Source organism: Maniola jurtina, chromosome 1 (genome assembly GCF_905333055.1).
Source record: "Maniola jurtina chromosome 1, ilManJurt1.1, whole genome shotgun sequence".
Lineage (NCBI taxonomy): Eukaryota > Metazoa > Arthropoda > Insecta > Lepidoptera > Nymphalidae > Maniola > Maniola jurtina.
The window spans coordinates 4,611,599-4,630,156 of record NC_060029.1 but is presented as its reverse complement, the minus strand read 5'-3'; the positions used below and the strand labels follow the sequence as shown (position 1 = coordinate 4,630,156).

Sequence of the window (18,558 nt, the reverse complement as noted above, 5' to 3'; positions counted from 1 at the left end):
CAGCCTAAAATTTAATGAACTCCTCTATAACTGCCGTGAAGGGCGCAACCGCGCCGTAGGTATAGTTCTCGAGTCACGTGACCAAGTGAGTCCGATCTGCTTTTACCTACATTATACTAAATGAGAATAAAGAATAAATAATAAATATAAAAATTTCAGGTTCGCGAGGCTCTGGAATTGTCTCTGGAAGAAGACTTATTCGCGAAACTCGTGTTCCTGTATCGATCGCCGGAGACTATGATCAAATGGAGCCGGCCCAAGGACGAGGACGGCCAGGAACAGAGGGCGCTGCCGGCGCCGCAGTGAACCAATTCGAAGTTTCACATGGATTCAAAGTCAAGATATGCCATATAAACTTGTATTCCCACGGTTTCAGAGCTCCAAGTGTATGTCTTCAAGTAAAAAAAAATAGTGCTTAGGAAGAAGTAAAACTTCTTTGACGTTGTGACAAATATTGCGATTCAATAATAAATAAATAAATAAAAAGATTCCTACGAATTTAGAAATTTCTCCTATTTTGAAGTTGGTTAAAATCAATAAAATTCATGTTAGAATTAAAAAAAATAGAGTTTTTAATCTATGGCACTAGCTACTATGTATTTTATAACGCCGTGGTAGAAAATGGTGGCCTCAAAACAGCTCTGTTCTGTCTGGCGGCCATTTTAAATACGGACTAAAGTAACGTTCGCGTCAGTTCCAACGAAATAGATCCGACTTATTCTTCGCGCCTAAAGAAGTTTTACTTCAAAAACGTACGAGATTTGTATGGAAATATCAAATCATGTTTGCCGTGATGCGGCCACGTATTCGCTATGATATTTAAAAGGTACTGCAATTTATGACGTCAAACTTGATAGTGCTTGTTTGAAGTAGGTATGTTTGATGCGAAGAAATGCATTACGCGGGTACTTACAATTTTAATATCAATAGAAAATTAGCTTCAGGACCCATTCCATAGAATTTTCATTGACATATTGACGGCATATAGAAAATACTGTGGTCTGATTGTTGCGAATATGTATGTAAATTGTAATAATATCAGTTTGGTTACGACAAACAATTTAGGAGAGATGCTAGTATAATAGATACGTAAGTTGTACAGTAAATGATAGTTATCAACGTAAAGTAAGAGTAACCGCGGTGCTTTAAAAATGCATGCAAAAATCCTAGGTAATTTTTCATACCTGCGTATATTGTAATAGACAATGAATTTTATTAAAATGACGCGGCAGATTTCAATTGATTTGCCTGTTTCTTCTGTCCATTGAGATACATCTTGGTAAAGTCAATTTATTTTATACATAATAGGAGATATTTTTTACCTTATTCTGGCAATATTTACTGCCTGTGCCAACAGGTCTGTTGCCTGTATGGTCAACAATTAGTACTTAATATCTATAGTACATTGTATTATAGTACAAATATTAATTGCTAGTATGCTTTGTAGTGTTTACGCTCTCTAAATATTTTTAAATTGTAATTTTATACGTCAATTTCTGGCCCTTACAAATAAAAACAAGTTACACTGCTTTAACCAAGACTAAAATCAAGGCAAAATGTATGACAGAAAAGTAGGTAAATAGTATGTTAGAGGGCTTATTTTAGTGTCTTCCTAGTAATTTAAGTTAGGAAATTTTTATGTAAATTATTATCAGAGAGTATAAAATTCATCACAATAGTAAATAAATATTATTGATCTATTAAAATATTTGGCACAAAACAAAATAATTTGGGAAAATATAGGTATTAAATATCAATGAAGAGTAAAGTAGTTCAAAAGGTATAGGTACATATTTATAGATTATTATTTATTCTACATATTATTATTACCTGTACTATTTTGCAAAACCGGCAATACAATAAACTTCCACTACAAGACTTATCACTTATACATTAATTTAATTTTGTATACAGAGATACTTAGTTCTTAATAATTTATGAAACCAGTTATTTTTGGGAGATTGTGAGTATTTTCTGTTGCGTTACTTTACTAGAGCATACCTACACACAGTGCAATCATTTTATGCACAAGCATAGTTTATTTATTGTTAATAATTTTCCTTTTATGATACATCTTCAATCTTGTTAAATCTCTACATTTTATGAATGTTAAATTATGCAATGCAAACGGAATATAATATTATGTATGTCAAATAACTACTTATACCTCAATATGTAAATTGCATTTTTGATATTTTTTTAATTTATTGAATTATTAGTACAAGAGTTATGTGTACATTTGTAATGTGATTGTTATATTATAAGCTGCATTTAATGTTGTTTGTGATAAAATAAAAGTCTTAATTAAATGTTTGAATGAATTTATTTTAATCATTTCCTTAACCTAATGCAAAAAATCATTTTTACTTAAGCGAATACAAAAGAGAATTATTTAATCTTGTCATCAATATCAATTAGTTTACTACCATAAGTCTAGGAGCGATATTCATAGACATAAGTTCCTGGAACAATAATTTTGCAGCATATGGCAGGCGTACTTGCGAAATTTGAGTCTTATTTTTGCAGCCCTTGCATTCAAAAGTATTATTTCGCAAATTTGCTATTGCAATCAATCCACAGAAATTACAAACATGTATACGATAAGGGTCTGAGACTTCGAACAGACGTTCTCTTAAAAATTGAGCGGCTCCATGAGCTATCTGACAATCACGTTCCATTTCTCCAAAACGTAAACCTCCATCGCGAGCTCTTCCTTCCATAGGCTGTCTCACCAATATTTGAACTGGCCCTCTGGCTCGGGAGTGAATTTTGTCATCTACCATATGCTTCAAACGTTGGTAATAGGTAGGACCTAAAAACACCTGGGCATTGATTTTTCTGCCTGTGTGGCCATTGTACATCACTTCATTCCCACGTAAATGATATCCATACTCTTGCAGTAGAGATGAAATTTTTTGCACGTTTACAGCATCATTAAATGGTGTAGCATCACCGATTTCTCCTTTGTTTGATGAAACCTTTCCTTGAATACATTCAATCAAGTGACCAATTGTCATTCGAGATGGGATGGCATGTGGATTGATGATAATATCAGGAGTGAGCCCTTCACATGTGAATGGCATATCTTCTTGCCTATACTGAATTCCACAAGTTCCTTTTTGACCATGACGGGAAGCGAATTTATCGCCGATTTGCGGAATGCGCACTGATCTCACACGAATCTTGCAAAACTTGTAGCCTTCACTGTTTAGTGTGAGCATTACTTGATCGACAATCCCAGTCTCACTGTTACGTAAAAATGTCGAAGCATCGCGCTTACTGTAGCGTTTCGTTGTTCCCTCCAGTTCATCATCATTTTCCGGCAATGTGATTGTTTTACCAATAACAACATCATCTCCTGAAACTCTTATACCAGGAGCAATAATGCCATCATCATCCAATTTATCATAGAGAGCATTTCTCATTCCTTGGCAGGTTTGTCTTGTTGGCTTCTCAAATTGTTCTTCTTGATCACCGATTCTTTTAGATTCTGAATCCTTATATGAGCGGTAAAACACTGACCTAAAGAACCCTCTTTCTACAGCGGAAGCATTTAAAATAACACTGTCCTCTTGGTTGTAGCCAGTGTAACATAAAATAGCAACAATGGAATTAATTCCTGCAGGCAACTCTCTAAATCGCAAGTACTCCATGGATCTGGTGGTAACTAATGGTTTATGAGGATAATAGAGCACATGAGCAAGTGTGTCCATCCTGACATGGAAATTTGTAATATAGACACCCATGGCTTGTTTACCCATAGCACTTTGGTAAGTATTTCTGGGACTTTGGTTGTGATCTGGGAATGGTATAATGGAGGCGCAAACACCCAAAATCATAGCAGGATGGATTTCACAGTGGGTGTATGTGGTACAGTAGGCATATTCTTTGACTTGGGCTAAATCGTCAGGACTCATAGCAATCATCACTGTCTCTTCTTCTAAAGTATCAATGTATTCAACCACACCACTAGCTACTAAATTCTGCCATCCATAATTATTATAATCTCTTTCTTTGAGCTGATCAATATGTTTTTTCTTTAATAACAAAGCCCCATTTTCGACAATAAGAAGAGGTCTACAAATTCTGCCAGCATCAGTATAAATTCTTATTTCTCTGTCTCGAATATCTCGAATCATACTGACCTCTGAAACTATAATGTCCATTTGACGTCTAAGTTTTCGCAATGTAGCCATAAGTTGTTCCGGATCTCTGTGAATGCCTACCCAACAGCCATTTACAAATATTTTTGTTGCATCTGCAATAGCTGAAGGTGCTATTTCTTCCAAATTCTCCATAGACCATTCCTCCAAGAACTCCAGTATGGGAGATGGCTGACTTCCAACAGAAATATAAGCCATTAAGGCCAAGTTTTTTACCAAGCCTACAGCTGCTCCTTCAGGAGTTTCTGCAGGACAAATCATTCCCCACAAAGTATTGTGCAATTGACGAGGTTTGGCTAGTTTACCATCACGGCCAATTGGAGAGTTTACACGTCTCAAGTGAGACAAGGTGGAAGCAAAAGTCAATCTATTCAATACTTGAGACACTCCAGCTCTGGCTTGATGGGCCTTCTTCTGATCACCCCAGTTTCCTGTGGCCAAGGAATATCTCAGTCCATCAGTTATAATTTTAGTTTTGATTGCCAATTCAAGATTAAAATCTTTGCCTTTATCAATGAATTTCTGTGCATACATCCTCACTTCTTTCAACAAATTTTTGAAGAGCCCCCTGAATAGAAAAGCTAATAGGGGTCCAGCTAAATCAAGTCTTTTATTACCATAGTGATCTCTGTCATCAAGTTCACGGCGGCCCAATGCAGCCAACAGAAGTCTGTGTACCATGTAACCCAAGAAGTATGCTTTTTTAGTTTCACAAAAATCTGAAACACCAACATGTGGTAACATTTCTTTCTGTAATATTTCTCTAGCATACTTAATACGCCTTTCTTTAGTGACACCAGGGCGAGCTCCTCTAGCACCGATGAAGCTGAGTGCAACACCTTGTTCTTGTATCACAAATGCCTCATCCAATGAGGGCTTGACCATTTCCATCATCTCTGGATCATCAAAATCATAAATGATATGTTCCAAAATGTCTCTGTCAGCCACAAAGCCCAGAGCTCTGAACACAATCATAATGGGTATTTCTTGTTTTATGTATGGTACGATTGCAACAATTCTCTGACCGATTGCTGACTTTTTGATACTTTGACCACCTCTTGCCATCATATTTACCCATAAAGTGGACGTCGGTCTCGAACTGTGTTCAAGACAGGAGCGAATTTCGGTTTTGTAAGCATATTTACCACCTTGCATACTGAATACATACACTGTGTTAGTGGCCATCTTCTCTTGAGCGATTAATACCTTCTCAGATCCGTTTATGATAAAGTAGCCACCAGGATCTAATGGGCATTCATTTAACTCAGTTAAATCACGATCTGTCAAATTGCTGAGTAGACAGTAAGTGGATCTCAACATAATGGGAATTTTGCCAATGAAAGTTTTTTGATGTTGGGTCTCAATAGGATCTTCGTTCTCCTTCACAATCGTTTTAGTGATATCCACATAGAGCGGAGCGGAATAAGTCAAATTGCGTAGACGCGCTTCGTTAGGCATCATAGGCGATGGAGCACCATCTTTTTCCCAATGAGTAGGTTTTGAGAGATATATTTGATCGAACTTCAGGTGATATTTCGGTGGTGTTTCGATTTCACCGGACGAGTGCTGCGCTTCAGCTTGCAGCTCGATAGGCGGAGAATCTTCAACGATGCGCTGAACGGACATTTGTATGAACTCATCGAAACTGTCAAGTTGCTGTCTTACCAAGCCCTTTTCATCAAAATAAGCGTTGATAACAATCCAACAGGCTTCCTGCCACAGTTCCGAGGAAATTTCTTCGACCTCTTCCTCCTCATACTGATCGTCTTCCGTGTCGTACATGTTGCAAGAGAGGTTGCAAGTGAAATTATATTAGGTATTAGTGTTTTTATATCAATTTACTTAATTTCATCCCGTACTACAGGTATAATGTAAAATAATCTTCACGTAGCGGATAGCGTTAAAATAACATTAAGCGAAATAAATTAGATCGACGCACTCGACGCAATACAATTATTGACAACGCATGACATTTAATTTAATTTTACAATACAAAATACCAACCACACAATACAAGTGACCACAGAGAATTAATGAAATTAAAATTGATCAAAATGACAGACAAGCAATGGTCCCAAAATGTCAAGAACAGGCAATGTTTCTTCATCTGTGGTAAATCATGACCCTAGTGATGTGATTACTCGATTACTCTTCGGTTCATCAATATAGTGATACTCGGCTCGGGTTGATGATAAGTCGATGGTTTTGTTATTTATTGAAATTTATAAATGAACGACACCACAGCTTCATAAATGTCACCAGGCAGTGATTGAATTAAATAATCTCGCTAATACTGTCTGCTGTTGCATTGTGGCCGGAAGGTATGGATCATGTATAAAATACAGGTAAATAAACATATACCTACCTAGGTATGTGTATATTTGTCTTCGAGTGAAACACGCGAAGACATTCACTGTTTACAACGTACAATCTATGTTATTTCCAGCTACATCGTTGCCACCATGGTGCTTGGTTGTGGTTGTGCTTGAAAGGATCCTAATGCGAACCTGTATAAGGCGTAAAAATTATGACTTCTGACGCATCATTTTAACTTTATTGTGTCAAACATCATATCAGAAGTACCATTTTGGTCCTAATTTAAAGGTGAACCGTACTTTTGACATGAACGAGGACCTTTATAGTTAAAATGACGCGTGAGAAGTCATTTGTGCCTACACACTTCTTAATAATTATTAACAAAGTAAACATTTCGACTAGCAGATTAACTTCTAAGTTTACTTAAAAAAACTTAGAACGGAACGGAACTTAACGGATTAACGATTAAGGCTAACTTGCGTTAAAATCTTCCGAATTGTAGGTAATGTTGTAACGTTTAACGTAGTCACTTCGTAGTCAACTTTTATGAAGTTAATTATTTATTAAACGGTGGCCAGCTATACTGTTAGATCACATTGATTTAAAAAAAATCTGGAATCGATTACTAATTGATTATCTATCGCCTCGTATTTAGCTGTTATCGATGTTAATTATTCATTCAGTTCCTTCATCACCACATCACTAATTTTGTTTTTTTTTTTTGCAACTTTACAGCTCAAGTTTTTTACAATTTACAATGTTTTGTTGAAGATTACAAAAAATTATTATGAATCATAAATGTTTTATGTGTAATTTTCAATTGTGCTAGTAAAGTTATCATAATTTTGTTCAATTATGGATTCCTCAAGAAGAACTAACTCCGAAGAGCAACGGTGTGTTCTTGGTTTACAAGATTTGAAAATATCCAACAAAGACGAAAATGATACTGAGCAAGCGCACTCTGCTTCTACTTCAAATTTAAGTGCTCAAGCGAAGCCTAGGCCCGTCGGTGCGATAGAGAGTTTTACTTTAGAAAATGCTCCTGTCAATCGTCAAGATTACAGTTTTTACGAGCGATCGAATGTAATAGCGTCTTCGAAATTCGCGACTCCCAAGCGAGTAGAAACCATAGCGTCGATCAATAAGCGCGATATTAACACGGCAGCACTTCCGGCGAGCCCTACGCGATCTATAGACTCCATTTCGCAAAGGTCGCTCAGTTACCAAACTGAAGATTTGTACGAAATACCAGGAAATACTAACACTCAGTATCCACCGCCAGTGTACGAAAACATCGAATATTACGGCGAGCAACACTTACCGCAGCCCCCGTACTACCACCAGCTGTACCAGAGCTCGCCGCTCGTCGCCGACGGGTACTACAACACCCGCTACAGCAAGGCGCAGCCTCAGGTGCCCGTTAATAACAAAACCAAGTTAAATCCACTGCTCTATGAGAATATGCTTTGTCCTGAAAATGATAAGATCGATTATAAAGTGCAACCTAACGTGGACCAGCAATACATTCAGCAAGGCTCTGTACCAGGACCCCAGGTGCCCAACACCACTATAAATAGGAGTAGTTCTCAGAAACTGCTCAGTGATAAAAGCAAAGTAGACAAGGCGCCTCCCCCACCACCCTACATCTCAACAGATAATTCCAGTAGTGATTATACTATTATGAAGTCGGCACCACCAAAATACACTGATGTCAGTGCTCTTTTAAAAAATAATAACTCTGTGAGTTTTGATGACAAAGTTGTGACAATTCCTTCCACAGCCATTTATGCATCAATTGCACCAAGTGCTCAGAGACCTAAGGCGAATATTGCTACTGAGGTTCAGGGGGCTGTCATTGCTCCAAAATACTTTCACCCAAAACCACCACCTCCCGTGGGGAACGGACTGGGGAAAGTGAAGCCTGCTGTTAATGGCAGTTACATTGCCACCCCAAAGCCTATCCCTAATAGAATGCAAATAGTTGAAGATACTAATGGCTCTGACTATGTTTGCATGACTGGAGGATCCCCCGCGGCTGCTGTGGCTGCAGCAAACAAGGACAATGTGTCTCTAGCATCAGAATCAATAAGTTCACGTAACATGGCATCTATGTGTTCACCTGTGCAATCTCCTGCGCCTAGTCCTACTCCTAGCTCAGTGTCCCAGTTGTCTGGAGGTTCACGAGGCTCCGGAGGCCGTGGGAAGAGCCTCCTCCCTTACAGTATCACCCCTCCACGGCCACCAGGGCCTAGCGAAGCTCAGCGTAAAATAGAAGAATTAACACGACAACTAGAAGAAGAAATGGAGAGACAGGATGAGGAAGGAGAATACTTTGGTAAGGACCCTTTAATTACATATTGTATGGAAAAGTTATCCCATCTTACCACAAAAACTTTAGGCACTGTTGAAACAGACATTAAACTGTTTATCACACAAAATGCACATATAATGTCAGTTTCAAATGAATCAAAAGTTTTAGTGGTAAGACCAATTTTTCTTGATTCTTTTTTGATTAGTTAGTCTAAACAACATTTGAACTTTGAAGGTTCTGAAACCTATATTATGTCATACAGTATGAAGTTTATCTACAGGACTTGCGTTTTAACATTCATTGATGACAACATATACCCAATCTCTGTAATATACCTACTCCTGAATGACAATTGTGCATGATAATGAAATAACATTATGATATCTTTCTCCTAACATTTTTTGCAGATCAGTTGTGGTAGTTTTTCAAAGCAGATGTGATTTCCTAACAAGCATTTTCCACTTCAGTCTGGTGCACTCATGCAAAGGACCACCTATAGTGGACGAATTATATTGTATACTGAAAATTAATTCACGTAATAATATTTTGTAGTTATAAGTTCTTGCTCCTTCCAGGTATATGTCACACTTGTGGTGCTGGAGTCACAGGTGCAGGCCAAGCATGCCAGGCTATGGGCAACCTTTACCATACAAACTGTTTCATATGCTGCTCATGTGGCAGAGCCTTAAGAGGCAAGGCCTTCTATAATGTTCACGGAAAAGTGTATTGTGAAGAGGATTATCTGGTATGTATTATGAAATAAATAATGTGAAGTTTAAACCTTGAATTTAATTTAACAATTAACATAAATTGTTTTTTCTATAATGAAATAATATTATGAATGTGTGGCTGTATCTGTGATAATTTTTAATGGTTTAGTAGCTGTATTGATTTTTGGACTGGCACAGAGATGAGTTGCATCTAGGAGATAAGGACAGAGGATACTTTTTATTCAGGAAAATCAAAGAGATCCCCGTAGATTTTCAAAAAGTTTAAATCCACATGGACGAAGTCGCGAGCATCATCTAGTTGTTAATAAATAGCTAGTTGTGTTTGCTGTTGTTGTTGTCAATAGATCAACTTCCATTGCTGGACTTGGATCTCTTATAGAGACTCACATCCTGTGGCTCTGATTTCCACCTAGTTGTTGGTTTTCCATGGGAGGTCACATAGCAACACCATAGCATCTGTTGGATTTTCAAACTGTGGCCAACCTATTGCCACTTCACCCATTAGATGTGTTGGCTATTTTTGGTTTTTCTATAGATCTCCTCTTCTATAGATTTGAAGTTTTGTTCATTAATAAATAATTGATTATTTTTTCAGTACTCTGGATTTCAACAAACGGCTGAGAAATGTGCAATATGTGGGCATCTAATAATGGAAATGGTAAGTCACATTATTCAAAATGTTCTGTAATTTATTACTGCATTAATTACGTAACAAATAGATAAATTGCAATCCAGTGTAGATAATGTTTTGATGTACATATTATTTTTCTAGTGCACATATTTATTTGTATTTAATATTTATGTACAAGCTGATAGCTGTTAGCTCTTATCAATTTGAATTATCTGTTCCCATTTTATTAAACTTTGAACTTGTATAGATGAGTACTCCTTTACCTATACCACAGTATAAATAGAGACATAGTGATCAAATGTCTTTGATGCTAAATGATGAGCACGATGACCCTCCTATGTAGGGCCTTAACTACGTAGGCCAGTATGGGTTGCTCCTTCGCCCTGCACTTACATAATTGCTGTGGAGTCTAGACGACTACCTCGAACCTATGTATATAATATCATATCCTTTACTCTGCGCCTACTTGAACATTTTGTTTGAAATTTTATCCTAGTCTTTCCTCAAGGTGCCTCTTCACATTCAGGCAGGCAAAATTATACATGCCCAGGCAGTACAAATTGAACATGTAGGGATACACTAACAATTATTAAGCTAGATTATCCACCCAGGTATTCACTGTCTTAAGTTATGCAATCAATTGGAGGATTATGGTTGGAAGTTAGATTAGGATTGAGAGACAAATTTGCCAAAGGAAAGAATTCGCTATGCCTCAGCTCTAATATAATTATGTACTAGATCTAGTACATGTCTATTCTTTAATCAACCTGTGGCATTGTCAACTGTGCTACTAGGCTGTTTGATTGGACACTCAGCCTTAAGATGTCTATGTAACAAGAGCTTCTTTACAGATTTTACAAGCAATGGGGAAATCATACCACCCTGGTTGTTTCCGCTGCTGCATCTGCAACGAGTGTCTGGACGGGGTCCCCTTCACTGTGGACGTTGACAACAAGATCTACTGTGTCAATGATTACCATCGCATGTTTGCTCCCAAGTGTGCCAGCTGTGGTAAAGGTCAGTACACTTCAATATAATTAATTTATTACACTACCTCACAAACAGCGGCGTGCAGGTCATAGAGGCATAATAGCGCTGCTTACCCTGACTGAAATAGTTCAATGCACATTTTTCATCGTGGCCGCTAGTAATTAGGCAACTACCTACTTTACCTACCCTTCCTGACCTACCCTTACCTTACCTTATGCCTACCCTAGCTATAGATCCTGTGCACGCCACTGCTCACAAGCCATCTCAATCAAGTGGTATACCTAACACTGTTTGCTAAATCAGTCAATGCCAACATTATAACCATCATCATCATCAGCCTGTGGACGTACACTGTTGGACATAGGCCTTCACAAGAGTGCCATTGCACCCGGTCTTCAGCCTTCCTATCCAGCCACTTCCCACCAGCCGCTTTATATTGTCGGTCCATTGTGCTGGTGGGTGTCCCACACTACGCTTGCTTATACGCCGTCTCCACTCAAGGACTTTCTGGCTCCAATGGCCATCGCCTCTACGACAGGCAATACCAATACAACAAATTGTAAACAATTTTCTAGTTTTGGGTAGAATGTTTTAGCCAGTTTTTTTGCACTAACGTTTTCACTAATAATGATTTTTAATGTTTTCCAGGTATAACTCCTGTGGAAGGTACGGATGAGACGGTGCGCGTGGTGTCCATGGACCGCGACTTCCACGTGGACTGCTACATGTGCTGCGTGTGCGGCATGCAACTCACCGACGAGCCTGACAAGCGCTGCTATCCATTAGCTGGTACGTGAAGGAAATGTTGAGCCTCGATAGTTCAACAGTTAAGGAGTGGACTGAATTCCAATAGGTCGGCGGTTCGATCCCACCCGTTACACTATTGTCGTACCCACTCCTGGCTTTACGCTTACTTGGAGGGGAAAGGGGAGTATTAGTCATGATTAGCATGGCTAATATTCTTTTAAAAAAATGTATTATCTAAGCTGCAACGGTGGCTGTCAACAGCTTTACCTATCTCATGAACCTTAAATAGGTAGAGTTGAAGTTTTCCCAGAATGGGTATTTCTATTATAAAAATAATTGTGGAGAACCGTGTTTGGTGGCGCTCTCTTGGAAAAGCCTAAGTCCAGCAGTAGAGGCATACAGGCTGATGAATGGAATGGAAAAAACCTAATACTAAGAATGTCATAATGGCCACCATGACAATTTTTTTTTTTTTTTGTATGATAGTAAGGAACCTTCGTGTGGGAGTCCAACTTGCTCTTGATCTTCAAATGTTTTCAATTTTGATTGTTTTCAGGGAAGTTAATGTGCCGCGCCTGTCACCTGTCCACCATCGGTGCGGCGACGGGGCCGGGCATGCCGCCCGCGCCGCACCTGTCGCCCGCCTCCTACCAGTACATGGGCTAAACCGTCACAACCTCCGACTTCCAGAATGTTGTGTTTGCCCCTCTGCCTTCCAGAGTGTTGCGGTGTGTGGCTGTTGCACCTCTGGGCTCCAGATTGTTGTGATATATGGCTTTTCTTTTGCATATTATCGATGCAAAATGATTTTAATGAATATTTGAAGACCTGATAAATAAAAAACTTATTGCGGAAAACTAGTGAAACTAATTTACCTATACTAGACTTTAAACTTAATACCTATTGGAATGAAAAATGAAAAAGTGGTGGCCCTTAGAGCAAGTTTTTTATATTCCTTGTCAGGCTTTACATTGTATTTGGTTCCTTCCTGGTTTATTCCTTGGTGTTACGAACGCACTGCCAATATGTATAATAAACGTGTGGTAATCAGTGATCTCTATGTACTCACTAGATTCCAAACAAAAATTTTTGCTTGCTGCTTGCTTTAGCTTATTTAACTTGAATGGTCAGTGTCATATTATTAAGTAGGTTAGCTTCACAGAACATGATTTTTGTTTGGAATAATTGTTCCATACATTTAATTCAATAGTGTTCATGGTCTTACACCGAAATTGTATTGTAGGACAGTTATGGTGCAAACACATTGACTTGTGGTGCGTTGTGACAATACAGAAAGATCAGAGTAACTCATTGAAGTCTAATAGCATAGTTTGTTCTGGTCTGACATACTACACGACATACTACATGCATATGACATGCATTGCAACACTGCAAAATGTTCCTACAAATGTAGGAACAGGCGATTCATAGCGTCAAATGACGCTATGAATCGCCTATTTTTCTTTGATTTCACGTCATCCATAGTCTAATATTTTTAAATATTGTTGATTCAGGATGAAACTGAGAGTTCCCTCCTTCTAGTTCACTCTGCCACTGTCAACAGCGATGTTGACTTTAATATTAGCGTATGAATATGCCCTGTTTGAATATTTGTTTATGAAAAGTTTAGGAATGTGCGAAATTATATTTTGTTGATAAAAATGATGTTGATTAAAATGGTTTGTAATATGTAATAAAATAAAGTGAAATGTTAACGTTTGATAAAAATGATGTTGATTAAAATTGTTTGTAAGATGTATTAGAACAAAGAGAAATGTTAACATTTTAGTAAATTGTTATAAAATAATAAGGGAACAGCCATGTTTTCTTGACCTGGTTTGTCACATTGGTAATTTTGATAAAAGTGAAAAAAAATCATATTAAAAAGTCACAAAATGTAAATGATTCAATTATCCTAAAGAAATGCGAGTCATCCTCAAAAAAATCATGATATGTGAATACATAATATGCTCAATGTGTAGCTATTTTGATGTTAGAATATTTGAGTACCTAATAAAATGTATGTGTGAAGTGAATCAATCCTTTGACAGCTTGATGTAAGTGGAAATAGAAATGTGGGACTAGAACTGTTGGTTCAGTAGTGGTGTTTTGGTAGAGATGTGTGACTGAGAATAAACCTTTTGTAGATTATATTAAATTAATTAGATTTAACTGTATGCATGGTTGTTAGTTAAGTAATGATATAATCAAATGTAATTTAATGGAGCCAGAAATGGTTTATGCCTACAATTTATATGTGATATAACAATAATTTGCGCTTATCTGGGATCCTTGCAGTCAGGAGGGAGTAAGAAATTGGAAAAACAGTACATTTTTGAATAAGGGCTCAATTGCATTTTTTTTTGCATAATAAGTAAACAGTATTGTTGAAACAACTATTGTGTCATCTGGGGAAATAAAATTGATTGTTATTTTTAATATTTTTGATGCATTTATTAATTTTATTTTCACACAAGAGACAGCACATCTGGCTCTATTAAGAACTACCTTCTTACTTTATTTATACATACTTGTGATTATAAACTAGAAGAAAAATAGCACCATTAAACATTCCAGTTATGTGCTGTCCAGTTTTGTAGGTACTTACTTAATTGTATTTAGTTTATGATGTCTGTACATTTTGACAATTGAAATGTGTTTATCATAAAATTCTTTCTATTAAATAAAAATAATTTTGTTAAATAATACTTTTGTATTTATATATTTTTAACAATAAATATTTTAAAACTATAATTATTTTGTATAAAGATTTTAAGATTTCCCCGTTCACTAAAGTAAATTATACATAGCAAAGGACTGGCTATTAAAGCTTTATGAAACTTCTAATATTCCAAAAAAGAGGATAATTTACATTTTTTTAACTCTATTTTTTATATTTTTCATTTCTGTCTTATATCGCTGCATTTCATCCATGACTTGGGTCTTTTTCTCTTGTATTTGGGTCTGGTAGTGTTGCTTACTTTCCTGAAATCTATCTTGAATGTTATCCTTCTTTTCTTGAATCATCTCCTTAAGTCTTTCCCTTGAAGGGACTGGTTTAATCCATCCAAAGGCTGTCAGTCTATTTATAGCATATGTGGTTGCACCTAAAATAATAGTAGAAATTACAAAAAGTTGAGCAGTGTGAAATACTGAGATTTATAAACCCTAGTAAAAAGAAATACATCTGGCACCTTAGCATACATGTTCATTATCAATTTGCTACAGTGCTTTATGGAGCTATAGTGAGTTTCAGCCAATCAGAGGTGATTGTGATTGTCACACTAGCTGTCAAATTTGGGTGCCAGGCGCTACACCACTCTTAGTATTGCCTAGTATGCAGTCATAGTAAGTCTTTATTAGCACCAAAGTAAATAATTTGATTTGAGATCTAATTTCTATATCAACTAAGAAAAATTATAATATTTAGAAACCCTATTTTCATTGGTGTTGTGTTTCAAGAAGTTTTTAAACTTCTTATAGTTTTGAGATAATGGTAATTTTTTTGCATAGATATATGTAAAAAATCTTGTGGTTCAATTGAAGAACAAACAACCATACTTTTGCATTTCATTAATATGGGTAGTGATTATTACCAACAGTAACTGCATATCTCAGAGGTGTTATAAGTTTATAACAGGCTAGTGCAAGTGCAAAGTATCCTGCACCAGTCTCTCGCAATGGTATGAGCAATTTCTCACTAATGCCCATTGATTCCATCAGGCTGACGACATCTACTCCACTGAAAAGAAAATAATCATTTAAATAGAGTAATAAACATGTATTGAGTTTTGTGAGGAAAATCTATCACAAGAACCACGTTAGCCAATGATTGTAAAGTCGCTAGTTGAATAACGTAACAAAACATACTAATGACTTGCAGTTTCATAGGTATTTGTGATGACTGATGATGCAATAACATTAATGTTATGAGTAACTATTAATTCATAACATAACCTTTAACTCACATACCTTCAAGAGTAAACAGGCATCTTATAGACAAATGTGCTCTGACCTAGACCTTATCGTTGCTTTCCATTAAGCATATTGTTGTCAAGTGCAAGCCTATTTTGGTAATTTAAAAAATATGCTTAAGCACCAGTCATAAGTCAAGGCCTTTGATTCTTTATGAAACATATCGTATAACTAGACTTGTGTTTGTTACAAGTGTTAAATATTCTATTGTGGCAGGCGACCAGCAGAATTTACTGAATATGAAACTTACCTGCTCACGCAGTAATAAAATCCACCAAACCATATAGCTGATGTTGTCATGTGCACAGGGAGAAGGACGTACCAGTAGTCTTTATACATTTGCTTAAACCTTTGTATAAGACCTGGTTTCTTCTCTGGCTCTTGCGGGCTCTTAGGATCGCCAGATTGAGTTGTGCACTGTCGAACGGGCCTTGCTAATATTCTATATTCCTTTCCCACTAATAAAGGTCTGTCTAAAATACTATTTTGATATCGTACGCCGTTGCAGAAGAGTCTTACAGGACAGTGTTTCCGCACACTCCATTTCACCGGTTTGGTTATGTTACGAAAAAACAAATTGCTTGTATGTAAAATCCTACACGACAGAGCCATTTTGTGACTACACTAATATTTACTAGAAATTATCAAGCTAAATTACACATTTTCAATGCAACAATATATTTTTAATTTTTGTAATGCAGTGCACTCGACAATTGATTGACATAAATGACATCACAGAATGACATGTTTGTTTGACAGTTATTGCGAATTGACACTTGACAGCAGTGTTGCCAGTTACTTTCCAAAAAATGCACTAGATTGCGCTGTTATTATGTACATTTGTTATTATACCTAGTATAATTTTGTTCGAAGGTTAGGTAACTAGGTTAGTTGTTCACGAAAAACGGTGGCGAATTAAAAAAACCCAGTCAAGTGCGAGTCAGACTCGCACACAAAGGGCTCCGTGCCATCGTACAAAAATAACAGTTTTAATTAACTTTTTGCGATGTAACTTAAGCACACGATTTCGGATTTTTCCCTTGTGCTAAAAGACCTACCTACATGCCAAATCTCAGGATTCTAGGTCAACGGGAAGTACCTACCCAATAGGTTTCTTGACAGACAATAAAGTGATTTTCTTAGACGATCACTTAGCTTAGAGTCTAAGCTAAGGGTTCCTGTTTCCTTTTGAGGTACGGAACCCTAAAAATGAAGACAAGGACCAAGTAAATCCAAGACTAAAATGCGATATTGTACCTACTTAATTGCTTCATGTGCGTGTCTATGCGGCAGGGTCCCGCACTATCATACAAGAAATAACACTTTTTAATTTTTTTTAGTTTTCATGGCGGCCAATTTTGAATTTTTATTACCATTTATTATTATTGGCTTATCTATAGCGGTAATTTCAATACACTGTAAAAAATTTAACTCTACCTATTACGGTTCGCGAGATACAGAGCCCACAGACAGACAGGCAGAGGACGAACGGACGGACAGAGGAGGTTCTAGTACCTAATAGCGTCTCGTTGCCACCTTCCGCTATGGAACCCTAAAAATTAAAAAAAAAATTGAACTAAAATAATATATATTTTTTTTTTTAAATCAACAAACCCCCTGATTTATATATTTCAGAGTCCTTGAATGACGAAACAGTCACATATCATTAAAATTAATAAACATGTCATGTAACATCCACGGCTGGAGATCTCTTGTAGGGATTTCCACATGCCACGGTCTTGCATCGACTGAATCCAGCGGCTCCCTGCAACTCGTTTGATGTCACCTGCCCACCTCATGGGAGGACTGCCAACGCTACGCTTTCCGTGCAAGCTAGGTAGGTAGGTCTATCCAGTACAATATCACAGAAAGTTTCGCTGCGCTTTACCTCGACATTAATTATCGCAGTAGCAGTACAGTTTGAGTAGATAGTTGTGAATGCAACGACTCTGGCTACCATAAAGGTTAAGGCGACTGATAGTACCAGATAGAGACCATGTTTCGCTGTTATTACGCAGGGTCCCCTCGAACCGCCCATTGCCCGGCTCCGTGCGTATTACAACCATGTATTCCTTAAATTCAAAATCATTTCCAGGCGAACTCACTTCCATCTCTGTCACCTCTTCAACTTCGGCAAGTTTCAGTAGAGCACATTGGCTATAATCACGCAGCATCAAATTAAGTTCTTGCACTAATCGTCCAGCAATTTCCATGGCTTTTATACTCTTAGCAGATAGTTTTGTCCCTTTGTGGCAACTACACCAATGATCATCAATATTTGCCATAGCACAAGTACGGTTAAAGGGTACCGATAAAAATAAACTCACACCTTTATTGCGACTTACGTATGACTGATTACTACGAATCTCAATCATTTGGTTTTCGATTTGTTCTAAGTTAATGAGATCAAGTAGAGTAGCATGCAGTGGCGTAACAATAGGGTGGCAGGGCTGGCAAATTGCCACGGGCCCCCGACCCAAGAGGGCCCCGGCCCAAGAGGCCCCGAAATCCCAGACAAAGAGAAATTGTTTTCAAAATGCATGATAACTAGGTCTCGAATTTACAATCTATCAAAAATTTTGCGCTCGCTTCGCTCGCGCTTTTTTATTGTATTAGATTACCGGACCTTCGTTCAAACCCCGTGGAAATTCTGATTTTTTGGGATAAAATACCTATACCAATTACAATGCAAGC

General features: G+C 37.3%; 4 protein-coding genes across 20 annotated transcripts in view; 2 read left to right on the top strand and 2 right to left on the bottom strand.

Moving 5' to 3' along the window:
* The window catches only part of LOC123880552 (piezo-type mechanosensitive ion channel component), a 55,221-nt gene extending 54,267 nt beyond the window's left edge, over positions 1-954 (top strand). For all 16 annotated transcript variants that reach the window (XM_045929081.1, XM_045929067.1, XM_045929152.1 and 13 more), the window contains one exon: positions 160-954. In XM_045929081.1, the coding sequence (XP_045785037.1) occupies positions 160-306 (147 nt within the window). In that variant the 3' untranslated portion in view covers positions 307-954. The remainder of the gene's footprint in view (positions 1-159) is intronic.
* Positions 955-1,964: 1,010 nt separating this feature from the next.
* On the bottom strand, positions 1,965-6,178 carry LOC123880852 (DNA-directed RNA polymerase II subunit RPB2). Its single transcript, XM_045929205.1, has one exon. The coding sequence runs from the start codon at positions 5,943-5,945 to the stop codon at positions 2,415-2,417; it is 3,531 nt and encodes a 1,176-aa protein (XP_045785161.1). The 5' UTR covers positions 5,946-6,178; the 3' UTR covers positions 1,965-2,414.
* A 1,034-nt stretch (positions 6,179-7,212) lies between these two features.
* On the top strand, positions 7,213-14,330 carry LOC123881011 (LIM domain-containing protein jub). 2 transcript variants are annotated; one of them, XM_045929536.1, is made up of 7 exons: positions 7,213-8,814; positions 9,366-9,535; positions 10,117-10,179; positions 11,004-11,169; positions 11,791-11,931; positions 12,446-12,590; positions 12,670-14,330. In XM_045929536.1, exons 1-6 carry the CDS (start codon positions 7,335-7,337, stop codon positions 12,553-12,555), a joined length of 2,130 nt encoding a protein of 709 aa, XP_045785492.1. In that variant the 5' UTR covers positions 7,213-7,334; the 3' UTR covers positions 12,556-12,590; positions 12,670-14,330. The 2 variants fall into 2 exon arrangements, with proteins under 2 accessions (XP_045785492.1, XP_045785484.1); XM_045929528.1 differs by having other exon boundaries at positions 12,446-14,330.
* On the bottom strand, positions 14,319-16,608 carry LOC123864161 (uncharacterized protein C18orf19 homolog A). Its single transcript, XM_045904441.1, has 3 exons — positions 16,115-16,608; positions 15,486-15,631; positions 14,319-14,996 (listed from the first exon to the last, which is right to left on the bottom strand). The coding sequence occupies exons 1-3, from the start codon at positions 16,474-16,476 to the stop codon at positions 14,758-14,760; spliced, it is 747 nt and encodes a 248-aa protein (XP_045760397.1). The 5' UTR covers positions 16,477-16,608; the 3' UTR covers positions 14,319-14,757.
* Positions 16,609-18,558: the final 1,950 nt, after the last annotated feature.